At 42.1% G+C, this 21,755-nt stretch overlaps 1 protein-coding gene across 3 annotated transcripts in view; it reads right to left on the reverse strand.

Moving 5' to 3' along the window:
• OLA1 (Obg like ATPase 1) overlaps positions 1 to 21,755 on the reverse strand; it is a 276,573-nt gene that overhangs the window by 241,724 nt on the left and 13,094 nt on the right. For all 3 annotated transcript variants that reach the window (XM_077448032.1, XM_077448031.1, XM_077448030.1), the window contains exons 3-4: positions 10,839 to 10,982; positions 6,360 to 6,487 (exon numbers count right to left, since the gene is read on the reverse strand). In XM_077448032.1, the coding sequence (XP_077304158.1) occupies positions 6,360 to 6,487; positions 10,839 to 10,982 (272 nt within the window). The remainder of the gene's footprint in view (positions 1 to 6,359; positions 6,488 to 10,838; positions 10,983 to 21,755) is intronic.

Consider the following 21,755-nt stretch of genomic DNA (forward strand, 5'->3'; position numbering starts at 1 on the left):
AGAGCTTAGAGGGGAGATGAGCAGAGAGCTTGTCTATTCAGACTACAGCTCTGCACGTTCCTTCGTTCCTCCGCCTATGTGGGGGGTGTATATCCTCCAAACAGCTCTCACACAGTGAAAGTCCAGGCTCCACACCCAGTGCTGGAAGAGGAAGAATGATTTGTAACACAATCTGCACATTCTAAAGGGTGTAGAAAGGGAAAGACAGAAGATATACAAGTAAAACTTATGTAGGAGGATTTGTTTAATCTCTGTATCATCCCAGGCTGTTCATTTCATGGATATAGGAGAGGGTTTAAAATCACTTTAAAGCTGGCTGCTGCATTAGTGTACAAATATTCTCCCCACAGAGCTGATCTTCCATAACCCCTGGGGTTAACATCAGCTGCTGTAAGTACGAAAGTCACGCTGCTCATCCGCCCGGCCCTTCTGCCTGCCTCCTCAATTCATAGAACGCATAGTATACTTTCCCTGGATGTGGAGTGTTCTGCGATTGGATGTGGCAGAATCTGTCATTTATCCGCCTGCCATTTATTCACAGAATGCTTTGCATTCTGGAAAAGAACAGTTTGAATTCTGTGAATTGAGGAGGCGTGCAGAAGGGGCAGGTGAATGGCACAACTCTTTCACATTCATATTAGTTGATGAACGTCCCAACGGTGTCAGAAGATCAGCACACTGAGAAGATATCTTCACTGTGCAGCAAGCAGCCGGATATAGAACCCACTTTATTGCAAGTAAAGTAACTTCAGCTTTAATATTTAGAGATAAGAAACAGGCAATAATGTTTAATGGGACATGTCAAAATCCTTGCAATGTATATAACCAACCATGAACAGTGTTTCACTAGCCATGACTTAGTGTCATGGGGTGTCATTGAAAATAAATGTCACCACTAATGTGTATACATAAATTGTGTGTAGGTGTGAATGGGCTCTTCAAGAATAAATAAGCGTTTGGAATTTCCGGAAAATCGTAGACCTAATGTAAATATATCAACCAGTGTAGGATGCAGGTATTTTGTCAGAAGACTGGCATTAACTTGTATAATTATTAAAAGATATGAATCAATTTGCATATGGTACCATAGTTACTATTGTCCAACCCAAGGTTGCACAAGTGTTTAGGTGCCCAATGTGTCAGCATGTGAGATGTAGCCCTAAACATTTAATGCAGTCTAAAGATCAGCATATGGAGACAACCAGACTCTGGCATGCACAGACCGTGATGTACAGTGCTAAGTGCTGACAGTGAACATGCAGACAAGAGGAGAAAAACAACACAGCTGATGACCAGCGTTACTGCCCTTTCACTGCCCATTGACCAGACTGTGGGTGGGGAGGTGACAGTTTTATGCTTTATTTCTAACACAGTGGGGGTATGAATCCTAAACGTGGCTGCACAGCATTACAAATTGTTTGTTAGATAAGACAGTTTACATAAAAGATATTTCAACTGTGAATTAATAGCTTTGCCTAGAGTTTAACTTTAACTTTGGACACGTTTTGAAAATCCATAATTTCTCACGTACCTTCTAATTTGGGTTGCATTATTTATTCTCAATCTCTTGACACAGATATATTTTCTCATGTTTGCATTCTGTAGGATTGTTTTAAATTATTGGCATTTTCTATAAGCAAATGTAGTACCCAAGTGCTTCTGTTCAGCTCTGAGAAGGTGATCAGAACCACTAAACTACACTTTAAATAATTCATGTCTACAATTTTTTTTTACTGTTCCAAGCCTATAAGCTGTGTTGTAATGGAGCCTGGAGTTCTGCTTTAAAGCAGAGCTTTAACCATAACAGTTTGATATTAATGTTCTTTAACAAAAGAACATAAAATTCTGCATTAATAATTATGCAACCAAAATTAGCATGCGTTTCTTTTTGCTGGAGGCCGCCGTTTTGTTAAAGCCCAGACCAATCACTTCCTTATTGAAAACTCTCCCCGTCCAACTGGTATCAAAATTATGTCATTTTCTTCAAATAAGATATGTAGATTTCCAGCCTTGACTGTATGTCTTGGGTCAGTTAGAAAAAGATGGCTGACAGAAGATTTACAGTGCTGACGTTCACAGGCTGCCAATGAGGGAGAAAGTAGAGACAAAACACTATCCGCCTCCTCGGCAGCAGAGCTTGTCCTGTCACCTCTCCAGACTTTTTTTCTTCCTCCCTAAGCTATGTTCACTCTGCACAGTCTGTCATTCCTGTTGCTTTCTTCCCCCTTCAGCAACAGTAAATCTTAAAGCTGTCAACTAATCGGCCTATAGTGGCTCCTGATTTTAGGCACAATGCAGAGAATAGAAAATATCTGAGTGCGTACAAAGCAGGGTAAGACAATGCCTTAATGGATTTTAAACAGTATAGGCAATTTTTCTTAATGTTTCACGTCATTATACCCAGTGCCAGGATAAGGTCATCCAGTGCCCAGGGCAAAGATGCCAAACTGTACACCCTCTGATCCCTTACAGTTAACAGCGATGTCACTGTCACTACTCCTGTCAGCCTTGTAATGGAAAAAAAGCAGAACAGGATACCCCCATCCCTACAATAAACCATTGTGCCCGGGGCAGCCGACCCTCTTGCCCACCCCTTGTCTCAGTCCTGGTTATACCTGCAAAAGGGCCCAGCCTGAAGTGATCTATCAGGACTTAATTTTCTGACAAAAGTTACACTTTTAGTGTACAAAGTTGGAATTATTTACTGGCACCAAAATAAAAGTCCCTGCATTGCTACAAGCTGTGTTTTGTCAATAGCACTTTTTGTTCATGGATCAGATAAGCAAAGCTCATACCAGAAGTTGTAAATTTCTTCCTCCTCTAAAAAGACTGAATGAACCACCAGTAGTGTTGACCCAGCATGGAGTTTATAACATTATTGAATGGGAGGTCTGTCCTGTCAGCAAGCAGACAAGGATCCCAGCCTCATGACAGCTAAAATCAGACAGCCTTTGTATATATAGTAGCAGATTGTCAAGCACCTTTTGCTATCTAGAAGTGACAGATTCATGCATGTCTAAATGCCATTTGCATAATCTGATCTTCAAAAGGTGAACATTAAGTGTCGCTGCTCTCAGAACCACGTCACAACGACCAATCCTTCCAGCTATTAATAGTGCATATCATGTAACCTGCACAACTATCCACGAGGAAAGAGCAGCTGGAAGGAGGTCTGCTCACTACAGTTAGGGCTCACATTAAATGCTCGGGGGAACCAATATTAGCTATATAGGAGCTGCTAATCAGGGAGATTATTTCATCAATTAAAAACGGAAGTGCAAAAAATAGCTAACATTTGTTATTTCTCCAATAAACTACTAAAGATGCAATAGAGAAAGTGGATATTTTCATTCTGATTTGGATTTTTTTTATACATAATTTAGGGTTTTTAAGTGTTACTAAACCCACAACAGTAAAATCCATCTGTATATGCAATAAAGCATGCTTGTTATCACGGTGAAACCTAAGGGGTTAATCCTCTACATTGTGTAAAAAGACTGTTTAATCCTATCTTCTCTGATCCTCTCCTCCTTTCACTGTCCCCAATATATTTCCTGATAATACAGAGTCAGGGACAGGCTGCACATGCTCAGTTTGGTATTTTTTTCCTAGAGTGTTTTATTTTTTTTCATTGGGAGGGTTATGTGAACAGCACAGGGCCAATCAGCACTGTCAAGACAGAGGGCCAGGGGTCCTGCATCCCGATAGGACAGTCAGGAGCCTGAAAATTCCTCCAACAAGCTTTAAGCAGACACTAATAGAAGTCACAAGACTGCTATATACTGCTGAAAAGAAAAGGTATTTAGCAGTTTAGATTTACTAAAAATAATTGCATTTCCATGTTCTGTGTACTGTGGGAGACCAGATATGGTGAATGCAGGGTCCTGGGCTTAGTAACACTTTAAGCCCTTGTTCTATAAAGCCAGTTCTCTATTGATTCGCATTTATTAATACCATTATTTTTCATGTACTTAATTTCTAAAAGTTTGAATTCCGTTTCTTATAACACACTGCCATTTTCCAGGCACAGCGCTTCCTCTCTAACCTCAGGAAGGAAGCGCACACTCTCGCTCTCTTCCATTCTCCCAGCGGGACTACATCTCTCTTTGGCATTGCTCATGTGTGATGCTGAGATGTCAATTATAGCAGATGGGCAGACTGCAGTACCTATTCAGCTCCAAACTGACATAGCAGTTATTCCATTGAGACGACACTGGTAGTAGGAGCCACTGCAAAAATATCCATTATCGGAAAAAAAAATTTTTTTAAAATTCTGGGCAATCGTCTCACAGTATCCAATATGACACGGTAAGATGAGGGGTGGCATGTTTTGCATTCAGATATATGGCAGCAGTGTGTCCCTTCTCGGGAAGAGTTCTTGATGCTCTCTGTCCTCCACCTCTTTGGCCTCCAAGGTCAACCAGGGTGGGGGTTTGGCCTGGCCAGGAGGACCTGGGGCAATATAGACAGCTCTTTTTTTTTGTTGTACGCGTGCTGGATAGGAACTTAAGGCTTAGGTGTATGGAGGTGGGGTGCAGGAACTTTAAATAACATATCATACTTTCCGTTATACAATTCTGCAAATAAATAATCTTTCTTCATAAATTTAGGCAGAAATGTATTCTGCTATATTTTTTTGGGTGAAACCAAATACCCCAAATCAGTGGATATTTTTTAGTGTGCAAAAAAGTAAGAGTTCACAAACTATAGTTTAAATCTGAAAATCAATCAATCCTGATGGCCTAATTTCTTGAGGCCAGAAAACGTCCGGACAGTACAAATATCCTACAAATGACCCCTTTTTGGAAAGTAGATAGCCCAGGGTATTTACCAAGAGACATGGAAATTTTTTTGAAGTATTCCCACAAGTAGTATTGAAGTATTTTTTTGGTCGCAATTGTTTAGTTTTTTACATACTGTCACCAGTACAGTACAGGGTTATCATATAACAGGTGTGGTATTACATAGTTAGTAAGGTTGAATAAAGACACCAGTCCATCCAGTTCAACCTGAGTGAGTGTCTACAATTGTCCCTATCCCTGTACATTGTACACTCACATCGGTCCCTACTCTCAAGGAGCCCACAATCCAAGGTCCCCATTCATATACTAGGGTCAATTTTGGACAGAAACCAATTAACCTACCTGCATGTCTTTGATCAGGGACTGTATGTAAGAAAGAAATTAATATTTTTTTTCAATCATCTTTTACTTTTTTATTACAATTTTCTTTTTTTTTTTTAACACCCTGTGACCAGAGCAATACAGTGTTACCAGAGCAAAACTGTACTACCCCTGGGGAGGTGATGAGGATTTTCTTTTTACAGATCACGATTGTTTACATCAGTGAGTTTCACTGGTATAAGCAAACATTTTTACTGACTGAAACTGATTCAGTGTGTTTTGGTCACAGCTAATCACATGGTACAGATGGGCTGCGATTGGCCCTTTCTGTACCATGTGATCACTGTGACCAATCACAACTAGCAATACAATTGGATGGCATGAAAGGAAGCCCTCCATTGTTTACAATTGTCATGTGCTCTGCTGTGATTGGTCACAGCGATCGTATGGTACCAGCAGCAGGGTGGTACACCGATTAGTCATTGGCTGCAATTCGATGTACACCGCCAGTGACAGATCGCGCCCCAACACGACCAAGGTGGCGTGCAAGGAGCAATCCGGAAGGACGTTATATGATGTCCACCTGGATCGACAAAAGTCCCGCTCAGCTGTAATTTTGCTATAGGCCAGGAGGGAACTGGTTAAGCAGTTAGAGAAAGTTTTTTGTTTTTTTTCCTCTTGAGATAAAGGTTTGTTTTTGATGCGTTCCAGTGCATTTTTCCCCTTCAACCTAAATAAGGATGTGTTTTTTCCGATGCATTTTGGTTAGTTCCAGTCCGTTATTGATGCCTTTTACCACATTCTAGTACAGTTCAGTGCAGAAAACATGCATACTTTTTTTTATTCTGGAACCGGAATTCACTATAACTGATCGCACTGGTGTGAACTATACCATTGGAAACCATATAACCTACTAACCATGCATTTTTGATGCAGAAAAAAAAAAAAAAAAAAAACGCCCTGGACTGCATATGGTGTGAACTGACCCTAAAGCAAATGCTATGAATAATCACAATTTACATAATGCTTTTGCCCTGTAAAATTAGGAAAAAAGCGGGGGGGTTTTGTTTTTTTCCAGGCTAAAGAAAAGTTTTCAAAACACCACATCAAAAGACATTCTTTTTGAAGCTAATCACATAAGAGGCACACATATTTATCTGTGATTGAGTGCTTAGAGCAGACTTCCACGCATTCATTTTAACATGATGTTAATGTATGTGATCAGAAGACACTCACGTGTTAGATGGAAGATCCCGTCACAGGCACTGATGTTGGATAGAAACGCATTCCCCAAGCCTTCCCCCTTACTGGCCCCTTTGACAAGACCAGCTATGTCCACCACAGTCAGAAATGCTGGAATTTTGCTTTAGAATAAACAAACAACAGGGTTTTACCACCACGTCATATTCGTTCTTTGCAGGTAAAGAAAAAACAAACAAACAATGACCCTGGCATATAAAATTAAATACTTTTTTTTTTTTTAGACAAACCATCAGAGGAACAACCTGAATGTTATTTTTTGGCATTGAGAATCCATAGTCCTAGCAAAGTGTCAGGGCTTGCAAACAGCAAAAGAAAGGAAAAGGCAGGTGGTTCACATAGTAACCAGCTATTTTCAAATGTACCCTGTAAATTTACAAAGGCCAATTAGCATGTGCAATAATTCGAAGTTAGCTGTCAACCAGTTTTTTTAAACAAACTTCTTTAAAAATAACAGACTGCAGTGTTGCTGCCATGTTCTATGCATATAGAGGTAACTTATTTACAGATACAGGCTGGACAGTAAAAACGTTTAAAACAGTGCTGTATACTGATAGGGGTCGGTGATTTTTAATTTCTTTAGTCCCTTCTCAACATCTGTGTGGTTATACTGTCTTGTTGGATCCGAAACCCTAATCCATAAAACAATGATTTCTATACACTTCACTGATGATGGCCAAATAGCCGAAACAGCTGTATGCAGTTTGGAATATTAGACTATATTTGCCCTATATACCAGTGATTATGGGTGTGCATCTAGCCAATGGAGTATAAGGCAATCATTTGCATGGCTCTTCTCGCTTTCCTGAAATGAGGAATCATTTTTGGGACATTTGACAGAATGAGATAAAATATCTTCAAGTGATTGTTAACCCCTTTATTTTTTAAACATATATTATACTTACTGGCTCTGTGAAATAATTTAGCACAGAGCAACCATGAGCCTCCTCTTCTCACTCCCCCCCCCACCACCACCCACCACCAGAGCTCCTGGCTCCTCCTCTTCTTGTGGGCCATCATAGGGAGCCACTTCCTACTGTGGCACACCTGCTGGCTTAATCCACACAGACAGCGTTGCTCGGCCCGCCCTCTCATCACAGGATTTGATTGACAGCAGCAGGAGAGAGTGGAAAGAGACACTGCAGGATGGAGATCGGGCTCAGGTGAGTATAAGTGGAGGAAGCTGCACACAGAAGGTTTTTAACCTTAATGCATAAGATAAAAATCTACTTTTATAACCATTTTCAGTATTAAAAACAAAACAAAAAAACTTAACTGTGCTACACAGAGTGAGGGCTTTTTGATTAATTTAGTTGTTATTGGATAGTTATATAGGGCTCAATTCACCAAGAGTTATATACCCCATGAGAATAAGTGGTCAAATAACTAATAATAGTTTGGTATTTATCTCAAAAGCCATCAATTCACAAAAATGCACGTTAAAACTATTTATTTGGCGGTTTTACTGCAGACTGGACCTCAAACTGTAGGTGGAAGTGAAAAATGTAGCAGTGGTATTCATACCACTGCCAAACGTGACAGTTCAGTAATGTTTAAAAGGGTGTTTTAATAGTGAACGCAGGAAACTCGGCATTGCCAAAATGCACAAAATCCCTTGGTTTCCCTGCACCTGTCTCTTCCTGGAGTATTCAGTTATCTGCATATTTTGCAGTACAAGGGAAGGTGCAGAAAAATGTGTTCGCCTCGGTTAACATATTTGAAACGGATACGGTTCAAAGCTCACCAAATTTGCATATAACTTGTGAACCAGACCGGCTTTCAATGGAGCCCGTTCACACATGTCCGGAAAGGCCTTGGTCCATTTCTAAAGAGTTCTGTGCCATTTTAGGTTCAGTTCAGGAGTGAATTCAAGTAAAAATTTGCACCTGAAATGGTGAACAAAACTGTACCAGACTCCTGTTAAAAATGGACTGCAAACTGCAGCCAGACATGTGTGAACCTAGCCTTATGCTGGCCATACACGGGTCGAATTTCCAAAGAACTTTCTTTTGAAAAATCAGAAAATGTGTGCGTTTTGTGATCCGATGATGCCACCATTGATTTCGAAATTTGACCAACCAAACCTTCAATTTAACCTCATGTTCCTACAGAAAAGAATTTTCGTGTCTGGGAATCTTCTTTTCTTTCCAGGAATTTTCTTTTCTTGCACATGCGCATTTCTTTTTTGATTACATTTCTCGCACGATTCTCCCATCATTGATTAGAAAATCGTTTGTTTTTAAAAAAAAATTCCAACATGTCTGATTATTAAAATTTGATGGCCGCACAAAAATCGGCCGTTGCTGCAGCCCACTAATGGTGCGAAATTCGTACGAAAATTCTTAGATAAGACTTTCGAAAGAAAGTTCTTTAGAAATTCGACCCGTGTATGGCCAGCATTAGGATGGATCCATACTGCATTGAATGTAAAAGAGTATCCAGAACCCTCATTGTTAAGGTTGCATTTTGTGATGAACCTTGTGGGGGAAAAAAAAAAAAAAGGAACAGACAGTCATGACACAAACTGTATATAGTGGTTGCCATGCTGCCTTCATGTGTGCCAAGCCAAATGGCTCAGTAAACTTTTTGAGCCCTCTCAAAGGCAACTCTTTATTTCACTGCCCATATGAATCCAGACTAAAGATGGCCACAGACATCAAAAGATTTTCAGATGTGCAATCACAATTTGATTGCCTTCCAATGTCTTTTGGTAGCGTTAGGGTCCTAAACAGAAACACTTGGGTCCCATGAGCAGGCAGGAGGGAAGATTTATTTATATTCGCTACCAATATTTAGCTTTACTGAGGTGGAGTCCAATTTTTCGGGATAGCCTGGCTCAGAGGTCCACTGCCTAATGCTTACTGCCTCCCTGCTCCTGAAATCACATAGCTACCAGACTTGAAGATGAATTCTAGGTATGGTATTTTTTTTTTTTTTTTTGCATAGTTACATTGATCTAGCTCAGACCTGAAAACAGGAAATCACAGTTACTTCAGTGATCTCCACATGCTTCTGAGTCCTGTTGTGAGTAGCCGGCCTGATGCATTGTGAATATAGAAGGTTGACTGCTCAGCACAAGCGCCATTCAGAGAATGCTTTGCATTCTCTGAATGAATGCAAAGCGTTTTCTGACTGGACAAGGAAGATAGGTGGGACGGTAATGTCATAATCCCCACTTCATCCAATCAGAGAAAGTCTGCATTCATTTAGGAAACGCAAATCATTCTCTGAATGGCGCCCATGCCAAGCAGCAGAACTCCTGTATTTAAAATGCCTCAGGCTGGCTGCTCAGGACAAGACAAGCATAAGATTTCCCAGCACACACTTCCTAGTAAGCCTGCAAAACAACTGAACTGCCCCTAACAGTTTACATTAGAAACAGAGGGTTTTGTTTGCACACATTTGCAAATATATGCATAATCCCGTGTCAAGGCACCTTTGTATATACTGCATTTAAAGAAGACAAGTACCCCCCAGTACTATGGGACTTTAAGGACGAACTTTTGAAAACACAGTATGAGAAAAAACACTTCTCCTATAGCCCTGGACTATAGGAGAAGTTATTTTTCTCATACTATATGGATATCATGTGCTATTTTATGTATGGTGCGATTTCACACCACCACACTGTTTTATAAAACAATACATTTTCCTGTTTTCAAAATACTGTGTTTTCAAAAGTTCGCCCTTAAAGTCCCATAGTACTGATGGGTACTTGTCTTCTTCAAATACAGAATATATTTGGCATGGTGGCAACAAAAAATTAAGTCTTTCTATTCTCCATAATGGTTCCTCTTCTATAACTTGTATATATTGCGGTCCTAACTCTAAAATTTCCAAAGTATCCATAGTAGGAACACATACAACAATGGATAGGTTAAGGAACAGTGTGCCTGGAGAGAGCCCACCCCTCCTTAAAGGCATAAGGACACACAAGACACCAAGCAAAAGCACAATTGCAGCAAAAGGCACCCAGTGCGTCCCTGCAACCAATTCAACCAACTGTACAAAAAAAATGGCAACCACCCCAACCTATAACTAGCCTTTACAGTAAGGTGCACATTGAAGGGTAATGCACATTGAAAACAAATGTTTTCCCAGCACACTTACCAGCCAGCCTGCAAAACAACCAAATTTAACTTGTCTAACAGTTTACATTAAAAACTGGGTTTTATTTGCACACATTTGCAATTATATGTGTAAGCCACAATGCCCACGACAATGGACCTCTATATAAGCTGGACTAATCTAACTATATAAACATATACCATGCCTGGAATTCATCTTTAAGGTGATGTCTGACACCAACTTTCAAGTTGTAAAGCCAGACACACCGATTTAAAGCTAAATGAGGGGGCAAACATATTTAAGTTAAGAAGGTGCATTTCAGTCATAAGCAGTTCTCTTTAAACTATGTATTTTGCTGTATCTTTTAAAATAGTCAAAAACTCTCACCTCACTGGCTTGTGATGTTGACACAGGAAGTCGAATCTGTCATCTGGGATGGGCACCCGGCTCTCATTTGGATTAATAGTGCAAAATGGAAAGTTCTCAGCAGCAGCTTGGCTTTTAGTCAACACATTAAAGAAGGTTGATTTCCTGTTAAAATAATGAGTGCGGAATTCATTTTATGAGCTTGAAGGACAACTTTTTTTTTTTAGCACGGGTTTGTATTAAAGCCAGTTACCATCAATTAGCAATTACTATTCAATTTCCTTCATTCCATAAAAACATAAGTAAAAAATATTTCTTGTGAACTGCAAAATCACAACACTCTCAAATAACTTTATGCATTCCCCAATTAAAAGTACTAGCTAGATTTTCTGTAACTCAGGGAACTAAAACAGAAGTGAATGAAGAGCTATATACAGCATCTCCCAAGACAGGTGAGAGTTCCCTACAGCAATGTGTATCTGTGACCCCTTCCACACATCCATGAAAATAAGTCTCTGTAAACTGGTTACATTTTGTACTGTGACCGGTTGTTGGTTCCCACAATATGCAGTTTGATGTTGGATGTATTTACCATAAAACTCAATAAAGAGTAATTTCCCCCCCCAAAAAATAATAATAATAATAAGTCTCTCTTGTAGCTGGATTCTATTAAAGGACCGACACCCTCATTTTGAACAAACATATTCATGTTGTACTCAAAAAATAAATTAAACAAATTGTGAATTCATAAGCTTCTGAATGTGATATATGATAATTACTAGAATCAAAGCCAAAACTCAAAAAAAAATTATAGTGCAAAAATAAATAAATAAATAGGATTGTCTAGTGTTCAGTTTCTACAAAGCCTTTGTGTACCACATGTAATCCAGTCCATATATCCACCAGAGCAGAGATCTGCAGACCACAACGGGTATGCACTCACCTTACAAATGGGCCCTTTAGATGGCCCAATAGAGCCTTTAAAGAGGAAGTAAACCCTGATGAGTTTACTTCCTCTTTCATTCCCTGCAAAGGCAAATCATAATGGACTACTATGCATCGCATAGTAGTCCATTATGTGTCACTTACCTGACAAAGGAGCCAGCGAAGTCACCGCTGTCCCCTGTAGTCTCGCGCATCCATCTTCTCAGTGGGGTCTCGCAGCTCCGCCGCTGTCATTCGGCGAAGCCACGATGACCTCACTCCCGCGCATGCGAGAGGACACACGCGGCAGCTCCATCGTTGAAAATGCCGCGGTCAGTGCGCCTGCGCGCCGCTGTCTATGGTGCATGCGCCGTAGACAGCGATGCCTGTCTTCGGGCAAATATCTCCTAAACCGTATAGGTTTAGGAGATATTTCTTGGACCTACAGGTAAGCCTTAATCTAGGCTTACCTGTAGGTCAAAGCGTGTTTTAAGGGTTTACAACCACTTTAAACAATAAAGCAATAGTTTTCTGCTGATCGCTGCATTTACCCTTGATGACGTCACAGTAACGAAACACGTTGGTAGTGATCTGAGTAAGAGGTGTATATGGTGTGCTGCTGGCTTCCAATGGTCCCTGTGCATTGTAGTTGATTGGCTCAGCTGATCGGGGCTGGATTGTCGCTCCACACTCTCCATGTTTCTTCTCTGCTGTTATTCAAGTGAGCGCATACATGGTTTTTATTAATAATTTGCCTGTACAGTGAATGCTATGAGGTGTTTTTCCTCCTTATCGGAGTACTGGACGGCTGTTTTTGAAGGTAGACCATTACTCCTTTTCTACTCCTGATTCAACAATAGGTGCGAGTGCAATCAGGGATCTTTCCATCTGCAGCAATCAGCAGAAAACGGAAGGTTTATTGTTTAAAGGCTCCATTAGCCCATTTGAAGGGCCTATCTGAAGACCTGAAAGGTGTCTTCTTGGTGGTGGTATGGACTGAATTTCACATGGTACACAAAGACTTTGTAGAGAATGAACACTGGATAGTACGGATTGATACACACACACACACACACACACACACACACACACACGTTTGCAGCTCTGTTTCAAGTTTATGTGCAAACTTTTTGTACTACACCCTCATTTTAGCTGTAATGGTCATGACATTTGGTGGAATTAGGAATAAGAAGCTTAGTAACATGTTCATATATACATATAAAAAAGAAGGTAGGAGGTATTGGCATTCCCCAAGTCCAGCTTGGGCTGCCAAATCTTGCATATTTGGACATCTGCTTACAGCTGAACTTTTGTAATAATCGTTAGGAATACAACCAATCCAGTGTAGAGGTAAAGGGTTATTGTACAAGTGGTAATATGAGCATGATGACAGCAACAAACAATGCGATGCATAGTGGTCCATTATGCTTTGCCTTTGCAGGGAATGAAAGAGGAAGTAAACTCATCAGGGTTTACTTCCTCTTTAAGACACAATGTATTAAACCCCAACTAGAGGAATTTAAAATCATTTTTTTTTTTTTTTTTTTTTAAGTTACTCTTGCAGTGGGGCCACCTGTAGGTTTCCACTCCAATTCATCCCAAAGGTTTTCTATAGGGGGTTGAGGTCAGGACTCTGTACAGGCCAGTCAAGCTCCTCCACCCCAAACTTGCTTATCAATGTCTTTATCCACTTCAGCCCCGGAAGATTTTACCCCCCTCCTGAGCACAGCACTTTTTAGAACTTGGCACTGCGTTACTTTAAGTGACAATTGCGCGGTCATGCAACGCTGTGCCCAAATGAAATTTGAGTCCTTTTTTTCCCACAAATAGAGCTCTCTTTTGCCGTTATTTGATACCCTCTGCGCTTTTATTTTTTTATGCTAAACAAAAAAAGAGCAACAAACTGGGGGAAAGATTTATGGCATTTTTTTTTTTTTACTAGTGATGGCTGCGATCCTCATTTTTAGCAGTACGGCGACATTGCGGCAGACAGATCGGACACTTGCGACACATTTTTGGGACCATTGACATTAATATAGCAATTGGAGCTATAAAAATGCACTATTTACTGTGTAAATGTAACTGGTAGGGAAGGGGCTAACACTAAGGGGGGGGGGGGGGGGGGCGATCAAGGGGTTAAATGTGTTCAGTAGTTAGTTCTATCCCCATACAGTTAGAAACACTAACTGGGCAAGGAGACATAGTTGTTTCAAACAATATGTATCCTCTCCCCTGACAGAACTGGTTCTCGCGCAAGCGATCACAGGTGACCAGCAGCGATCATGCCTGGGTACCCCGCCGCAGGCATGCGCACCTCTGGAGGCTCTTAAAGGGAACAACGTACCCATACGTTGTATTGCACAGCCATGCCATTCTACTGACGTATATCGGCGTGAGCCAGATGGCACATGGTTATGGACCTTGCTTTATGCACTGGTCCAAATCATTTGGTGGAGGGGAATTATGGTGTGGGGTTGTTTTCCCCAAACTGTTCCCACAAAGTTGGGGGCCAAGCCCTGAAAAACAACCCCACACCATAATCCCCCCTCCACCAAATGATCTGCACCAGTGCACAAAGCAAGGTCCATAAAGACATGGATGAGCGAATTTGGGGTGAAGGAACTTGACTGGCTTGCACAAAGTCCTGACCTCAACAAGATAGAACACCTTTGAGATAAATTCGTACAGAGACTGCGAGCCAGGCCTTCTCTTCTAACACCAGTGCCTTACCTCACAAATGTGCTTCTGGAAGAATGGTCAAACATTCCCATAGATACACTCCTAAACCTTGTGGACGGCCTTCCCAGAAGAGTTGAAGCTGTTATAGCTGCAGGGTGGGCCAACTCAATATTAAAGCCTATGGATTTAGACTGGGATGCTATTAAAGTTCATGTGCGTGTAAAGGCAGGTATCCCAATACTTTTGACAATAGGTTTTATCTGCCTGGCTTCCTGCAACCCCAAAAACAGGCAAATGGGTAGCCCGGGACATATCTGGCTATCTTATGAGGCACTCGATACCAGTGGGATAGTTTATAACTTTATAAGATGTCTCCAAAGCAACAACATTTACACAAATATGTGTTGTCTTCCAAATCTCTGACCAATCCTCTGGACAAAGGTCTAGGGCTAGATTTGTAGTCCATCAACATAGATTGGCGGGGGTGGCCGTGGGGACGATAGCCATGTTGTGTACAATTTAGAAACACCCTTAGCATGCTGATCAGATGCACAAAAGTGTTCATACATAGACCTCATGCTGAGGTCTTTGGTAGACAAAAGTAGCCACATAAAAGTGTTCAAATTTGCAGGTAGTGAAAGATCTCAGAATTAGTGAGTTTATATCGCTCGTGGGGTCGGGAATGATTTAAAACCATTGGAAGACACAAGGCAGTGTGGTCGAGTGAGTTTGTGTCCAATGGTGAAATTAAATCAGGGAAGAAAAAATTATAAAAAATGTTATTTGTTGCAACGTGTCTTTTCTCAAACAGTTTGAGAAAAGACACAAAAAGATATAAAGAGAAACATCTTCAGGAAAAAGACCATTGTGGTGATAATCTTCTCGATCGGGGGTCCCATACGGTTTAGCTGACCACTCCCAATGGATCACTTGGAGGCTCCGGTTTCCATCCCTGGATAAAGGCCCCGACCGGGCATTTGGTCGCAAGCTGATATAGCGTGCCATCTGGTAAGCGTGTATTTTTTGTGGTGATCGCACTCTGGTTGTGGTGAAGGACCTGTCACTGACTTAAAATTATTATTCACATTTTCTACATGGTCCTTAGATTTTAAATCGGCTTTCCTGCAGATGAGTTTTCATTATATACTACTCACAGACTTTTATTTGTGTGTGTGTGTGTGTGTGTGTGTGTGTGTGTGTGTGTGTGTGTGTGTGTGTGTGTGTGTGTGTGTGTGTGTGTGTGTGTGTGTGTGTGTGTATATATGTACTTATATAATAATAATAATAATAATAATAATAATAATATATAATTTTTTTTTTCCTTCTTTGATTTCATTACTAATTTTGAGTGCATATTCTTTTCTATTCACATTGGTTTATGTCCATCACATTATTTGTGTATTCAAATAGTCTTGTTCACATATTAGCGCTGCTACATTTTTTTCCTACTAATTTTATGTGTGTATCTCACTTTTAGTCGCTGCTTAGTTGTATACTTTGTGGTTTTTTTTGTTTTTGTTTAGGGGTCATTAACTCGGTATTTTTCCTTTTTTCTAAAGCCAAAGAATTGTCTATAGTGTGAGGGTCAGCATGAGCTGGGGGTGCAGCGGGGGTGCAGCTGTCTCAGCGACTCGCTGAGAGGCTGAGACTGCCATCAGTCCAGGCAGCTGGTGGATCCAGACTTCCTAAGTCGGGATGACGCGGTGCCTGGACTGATTTAAGTGACATCAGCAGAGAGTGGACTTCAGACCGCTCTCTGCTGAAAACGGGTCACAGGAGTGCAAAACTAATTGCACTCCTGTGACCCATAGGAGAAGCCCAGCCAAACAAGCTCAGGCTGGACTTTTCCTTTAACTTTATATTACTTGTTTTTAAGTTTACACACTGCAATGTCTTTTCATGCTGTATTTCTTTTTCTGAGTGCAAGTGCACATAGAAAGAGGCACAGTTCCATCTGCAAACTGAAAAGTGTTTGTAATCAATCTTTTCCAATCTACTGGTGATCACATGGTTGAGTATCACGGCAATTAATCTGAGAATTTCAGCTGTCAGGCCTCATGCACACGGACGTTTTTACAGCCACTTTTTTGAGCTTTTTTTGCAGCTTAAAAACGGCTGTCCATATTAGTCTATGGCTTCATGCCCACCTAGGCGTTTTTGAGCTGCAAATGGCATAGGCGTTTTTAAGCTGTAAAAAAAAACCCAGGACCAGTGCGTTCCGTGGCGTGGAGCTAGAGCTGTAAAAACGCGAATCGCGGGAAAACACGCAAAAACGCGCATAAACGCGCAACATATTTTCTTTGTTTTCTGAGTGCTATAGCCAAGAGATGCGTTTCTTAAAAAACGCTACTTAACGCTAAAAAACGCGCAAAAACGAGCAAAAACGCCAATGCAAAACGCGGTAAAAATCACGTTTTTAACAACAATTTTTCCAGGCATCGGAGCTAGCTTTGCAGCCAGTTTTTTAAAACGTCCGTGTGCATGAGCACTCAGTGACACACACACTCCTAGATTACTACTGCAGTATAGATCAACAGTCTCACTGTGTCTGAGAATATTAAAGGATAAGTTCACTTTTTTAAGTAAAAATAAATGCATAAAATTCAATTTTAGTTGTATTTTAGTCATCTCAATTGTTTTAGTTTTAGTCAACAAAATGAACACTGCTGCAGACAAGCCCAGCAGCTTTCAGTCTGTACCTCTGATACAAGCGGACTGTTTGCTGCAGGGCTTGTGAATGAACTATGAGAGCATTCATCAGCCCCGTTCAGAGCTAAAAACAGTCAGCCCTGGTGGCCGACAGTAGTTGTAGTCTATTCATTCACACAGAAACTGTGAATGAATGATGAGCAATGTTGGTGGAGTCCTGCTCGGCTGCACTGTTTTTGAATTGTGACAGCAGGTGCGGGGAGAAAATCCTCTGCCCATTGTCACACTGAGGCAGGATGCTGGCGGGGGGGGGCTTGGTGGCGCATGGGTGGCGGCTTTTGCAGTAGCTAGAACGATACATGATCCAAATGGTGAACTTAGCCTTTAAACTGGAGACTGCAATCATCTGTGAACTGTAGTGTCTGAGATGTGAAGCATGTGAGGCCACAAATGGAAGAAGTATTTTGAAGTTAAAGTGATACTAAACTCTGGTAAAAAAATAAATAAAGAGTGTGTGTGTGTGTGTGTGTGTGTGTGTGTGTGTATCCTATGCAAGTATGTTAATGCAAAAAACTGCTAAATCTGACTTCCCATTAGAGGATGGTTATAGAGCTGCCACGACGTGTCGACGTAATCGACTACGTCGACTAAGAAAATACGTCGACGTGCGTGCAGGGCGTCGATGCGTCACAGTGGGGGCAGTGCTTAGCATTTACCGCTCCCCTCCGTGCCGCCATCCCCCTCTCTTCTCCCCCTCCGTGCCGCCGTCCCCCTCTCTTCTCCCCCCCCCCCCATGCCGCCGTCCCTAGGGGTGCAACGGATCGTCACGATCCGTGCGCACATGCCGCGATCCGCGGAGCGCTCCGCGGTCTCGGCCTTAGGAGAGGCCGCGGCTTCGGCCTAGCTCCGAAGCGGCGGCCATCTTTCTACACCCAGGTGTTTACAATGTGATCGCTCCGATGGAGCGATCACTTGTAAACAAACCGGCGTCATGACATGACGCCGGTTTCTCTCTCCCCTCTCTGTACTGATCTGTGCAGTGGAGGGGAGAGGTCGGATGGATGCAGCCATCCATCCATACCCTGCCAATGCAATACTCTGCCCTGCCCTGCCCTGCCATACTCTGCCATACTCTGCCCTGCCCTGCCATACTCTGCCCTGCCCTGCCATACTCTGCCCTGCCATACTCTGCCCTGCCCTGCCATACTCTGCCCTGCCATACTCTGCCCTGCCCTGCCATACCCTGCCATGCCATGCCATGCCATACCCTGCTCTGCCATGCCATACCCTGCTCTGCCATGCCCTGCTATACCCTGCTCTGCCCTGCTATACCCTGCCCTGCAATACTATACTATGCCCTGCCCTGCAATACTATACTATGCCCTGCCCTGCAATACTATACTATGCCCTGCCCTGCAATACTCTGCCCTGCCCTGCAATACTCTGCCCTGCCCTGCAATACTCTGCCCTGCAATACTCTGCCCTGCCCTGCAATACTCTGCCCTGCCCTGCAATGCATAGCTAATCAAAAAAAAAACACTAGATTCATTAAAAAATAAAAATAAAAAAAATAATCGGATAGTCGTTGACTAATCGAAGAAATAATCGATAGATTAGTCGACAGACAAATTAATCGTTAGTTGCAGCTCTAGATGGTTACATTCATTCTATATGGTCCCACTTTATGTAGGAATGTAGCCAACTTCTCTTCCTCGTTCTGGAGATGGACTAGGAACCATGGGATTTGTAGTGTGCATATGACCACAAATAAGGTCAACAGCTTATTTCAAAACAAAAAGTAGTGAGGGAGAGAGGTTTCCGGAGCTCATGCATATGACACAGTAACTGGATTTGGGGCCCATTTAGACTGTCAGACAGGAGCATTTAAATGTTTTTTTTAAAGAAGAACTCCCTCTTTCAAAAAAACTTTACATTTACAATTTTTAAACTGGCCGAAACAAACTATACCCCTCATTAACCTGTGAGGCCACTTGATGTGCTATATAATCTGTATGTAGTTGCTAAGGCTCCATACAGCATACCACACTGTGTTCCCGGTGCAGGCCGAGACCTTACGGTCTCATACCCGGAACACAGGTCAGTCAGTCCTACAGCAGCAGTGCTCAGCCATATAGAGCAAGCAATGTATTCTATCAATGAATGCAAAGCTTCCTCTGGTTGAGTCAGAGATTTCGACATCAGCCAACCTCTCCGACTCAGCCAATCACAGGAAGCTTTGTATTCATTGATAGACTGACCTGTGTTCCGAGTAATGAGACAGCAAGTCTCACTCACACCCGGAACACAGTGCAGTATACTGTATGTAGCCTCAGCTAGATATAGTTCATATCGAACATCCAGTGGCCTCACTTGTTAGCAAGGGACATGTTAAGTGTTTTGAGAGATGGAGTTCTTCTTTAAGGTCCAACTAATACACCAGCAATGGGTTGCAAGAACAAGTGCAGTGTGCTTTCTTCTGACATACCAGAGTGTGTGTCACATTTCATTACAGACAAACTACTATGACAGTGCCAGGCCCTGCTGTATGTGAAAAAAGATTTGTGTCACCCGGGGTTCTCATCCAGGCAGGCTGAGGGTTCTCCAGGGTGCTTGTATCATACAGAGGAAACAGTTTGGGTCCTGGAACCTTCGTATAAATTTTGGAGGGATGAAGTGTAAAATCCTGGGTCCAGGTCCTGTGGACAATGAGAACACAGAGAGGCAACTAGTGCTTAGAGCTCCACCCAGGCGGACAAAGGAGGTCTTAGAAGAGCTCCACCTATGACACAGGTGGGAGCCAATGTAGCAAGGAGCTGCTAGGTACATGCATTGAGTTTGGGGGAGAAAGACGAGAGGGTGTGAGGATACAGGCCAGAGCAGCAGTGCTGCAGGTGTAACCCAGGAGGCTGATGAACATTTCTTTTTGTGGCAGAGAAATACTGACAATCCTTTGAGAAGGGAAACTTATGTAAAAAAATAAATAAATAAACTTATAGATAGGAGCTCTATGACAGAAGACACCCTATTGGTCTCCTTTGTCATAACTGTTCCCTGTCTGTTAGCTTTAACGTGATTCTAAAAGGTATTTTTTTTTTAATAACAAACACAGCCGATTGCTTGGTTCTCAGTCTTTAGTGAATAAAGAGCTGGTGACTGTCAGTCATCAGCTCTCTGCTCTGTTTCTCCAGCACTCACTGGAGCGCTGAGCTTTGGAGGGGGCAGGATCGGCTCAGCCTCTCAGCAGCTTGCTGAGAGGCTGAGCCAGCTGTTGCTCAGTAATCTGGGTGGAGATCGATCCAGAGCCTGGACCGGAACTAAGTGCACTCCTGTGATACAAAAGAGCTGTGGCCATACTTCTCCTTTAATGCATTAAGGTAAAAAAAAACTTGCACCTTTAATGTAATGTACTCTGAGCCATGCATGTACAGCTCATTGTACATTCATTGACACCGCTTGGTACGGTGATGAATGTGACAAAAGTGATCGTGTCCTCACAGCCCAGCTAAAACAGTCCTGAACCCAGGACGAAGACTGGGGGGAAAAAAAATGGACGCTCCAGTGACCATTGGGAGGTCTGACAGTGTAGCACTGGAAGAATTGTTTGACAGATATGTCTGCCATAACGTGTCAATATGCTGTGTTCAAATCTGCTTGCTTTAAGCAAGTGCTTAATGCTCTACTGTTTGCAGCTGGTTCCCACACTACTTATATGGGAGAAAATTGAGAAACATACATATGCGATTCACTCTCACACAATATTATCAACAATGACAGAAAGACAATTTTATACAAAATCATCAACACTGTACTTGGCTGGATGCCCAGAACCATGCCAATGCTGCAATTACCACAGCTGCAAAAAGTTAAATATTTAACATGAGAGACAATTATAGAGGCTGAAGTGGGCTATACATAAAAGGTGTAACAAAACAACCCATCAAGATCCACAACAGCCATACATAAAGTGGATTAAAAGATGGCAATGAGTACCTATCCCAAATATGGAGGATTTACTAAAAGGAAGAGAAACTATTCATTTAGCAAAGTAAACTTTACAGAGTTTAGTGAATAAGTGAAGCTGCGCTCACTTTAATCCCCTGAAAACATAGTTTATGATGCTCAGTTATGAATGGCATGAGTGATCACTGACTCTGTTCATTAAGAAAGAAGGAGCCTGCCTCCACTCACTGTCCTGACAGATCTGGGACCGAGGGGCGGAGGAGGAGCACACAGGGGGAGACCGAAGGAGGACACAAGGAACACTTAGGGATGATCGGTGTAACAGTAGGGGAAGTTATAATCACCAATCTCCCTGTGTAGTTTTCAATAAAGTAGCTGAAATCAGCGGAGGGGAGAGGAGAATCGGTTGTCAGCTGCTTAATTGAAAGTCACACAGGGAGATCAGTCTATACAACTTCTCCTACCGCCGCACCGATCATCCCTGAGTGTCCAGGTGTTGGACTAGGCATCGGAAGCATTTACTCCTGCAAATGCTCGATATCGGCACCGATAAATTTACTAGTATCGATACAACCCTAGGTTGTCAGAGTCTGTGGGGGCGGGAGCTTATTGGAATCTGGAAACCCCCTTTAACAAGAGGGCCCCCAGATACCGGACCCCCCAAATGAGAATGGGCATCTGGTACATCGATTTACCCCTACCCCTCCACCCCAAAAAGCAGAGAAA

This window comes from Lithobates pipiens, unplaced genomic scaffold, assembly GCF_037356315.1.
Source record: "Lithobates pipiens isolate NorthernLeopardFrog02 unplaced genomic scaffold, aLitPip1_a1.2 Scaffold_22, whole genome shotgun sequence".
Classification (NCBI taxonomy): Eukaryota; Metazoa; Chordata; class Amphibia; order Anura; family Ranidae; genus Lithobates; species Lithobates pipiens.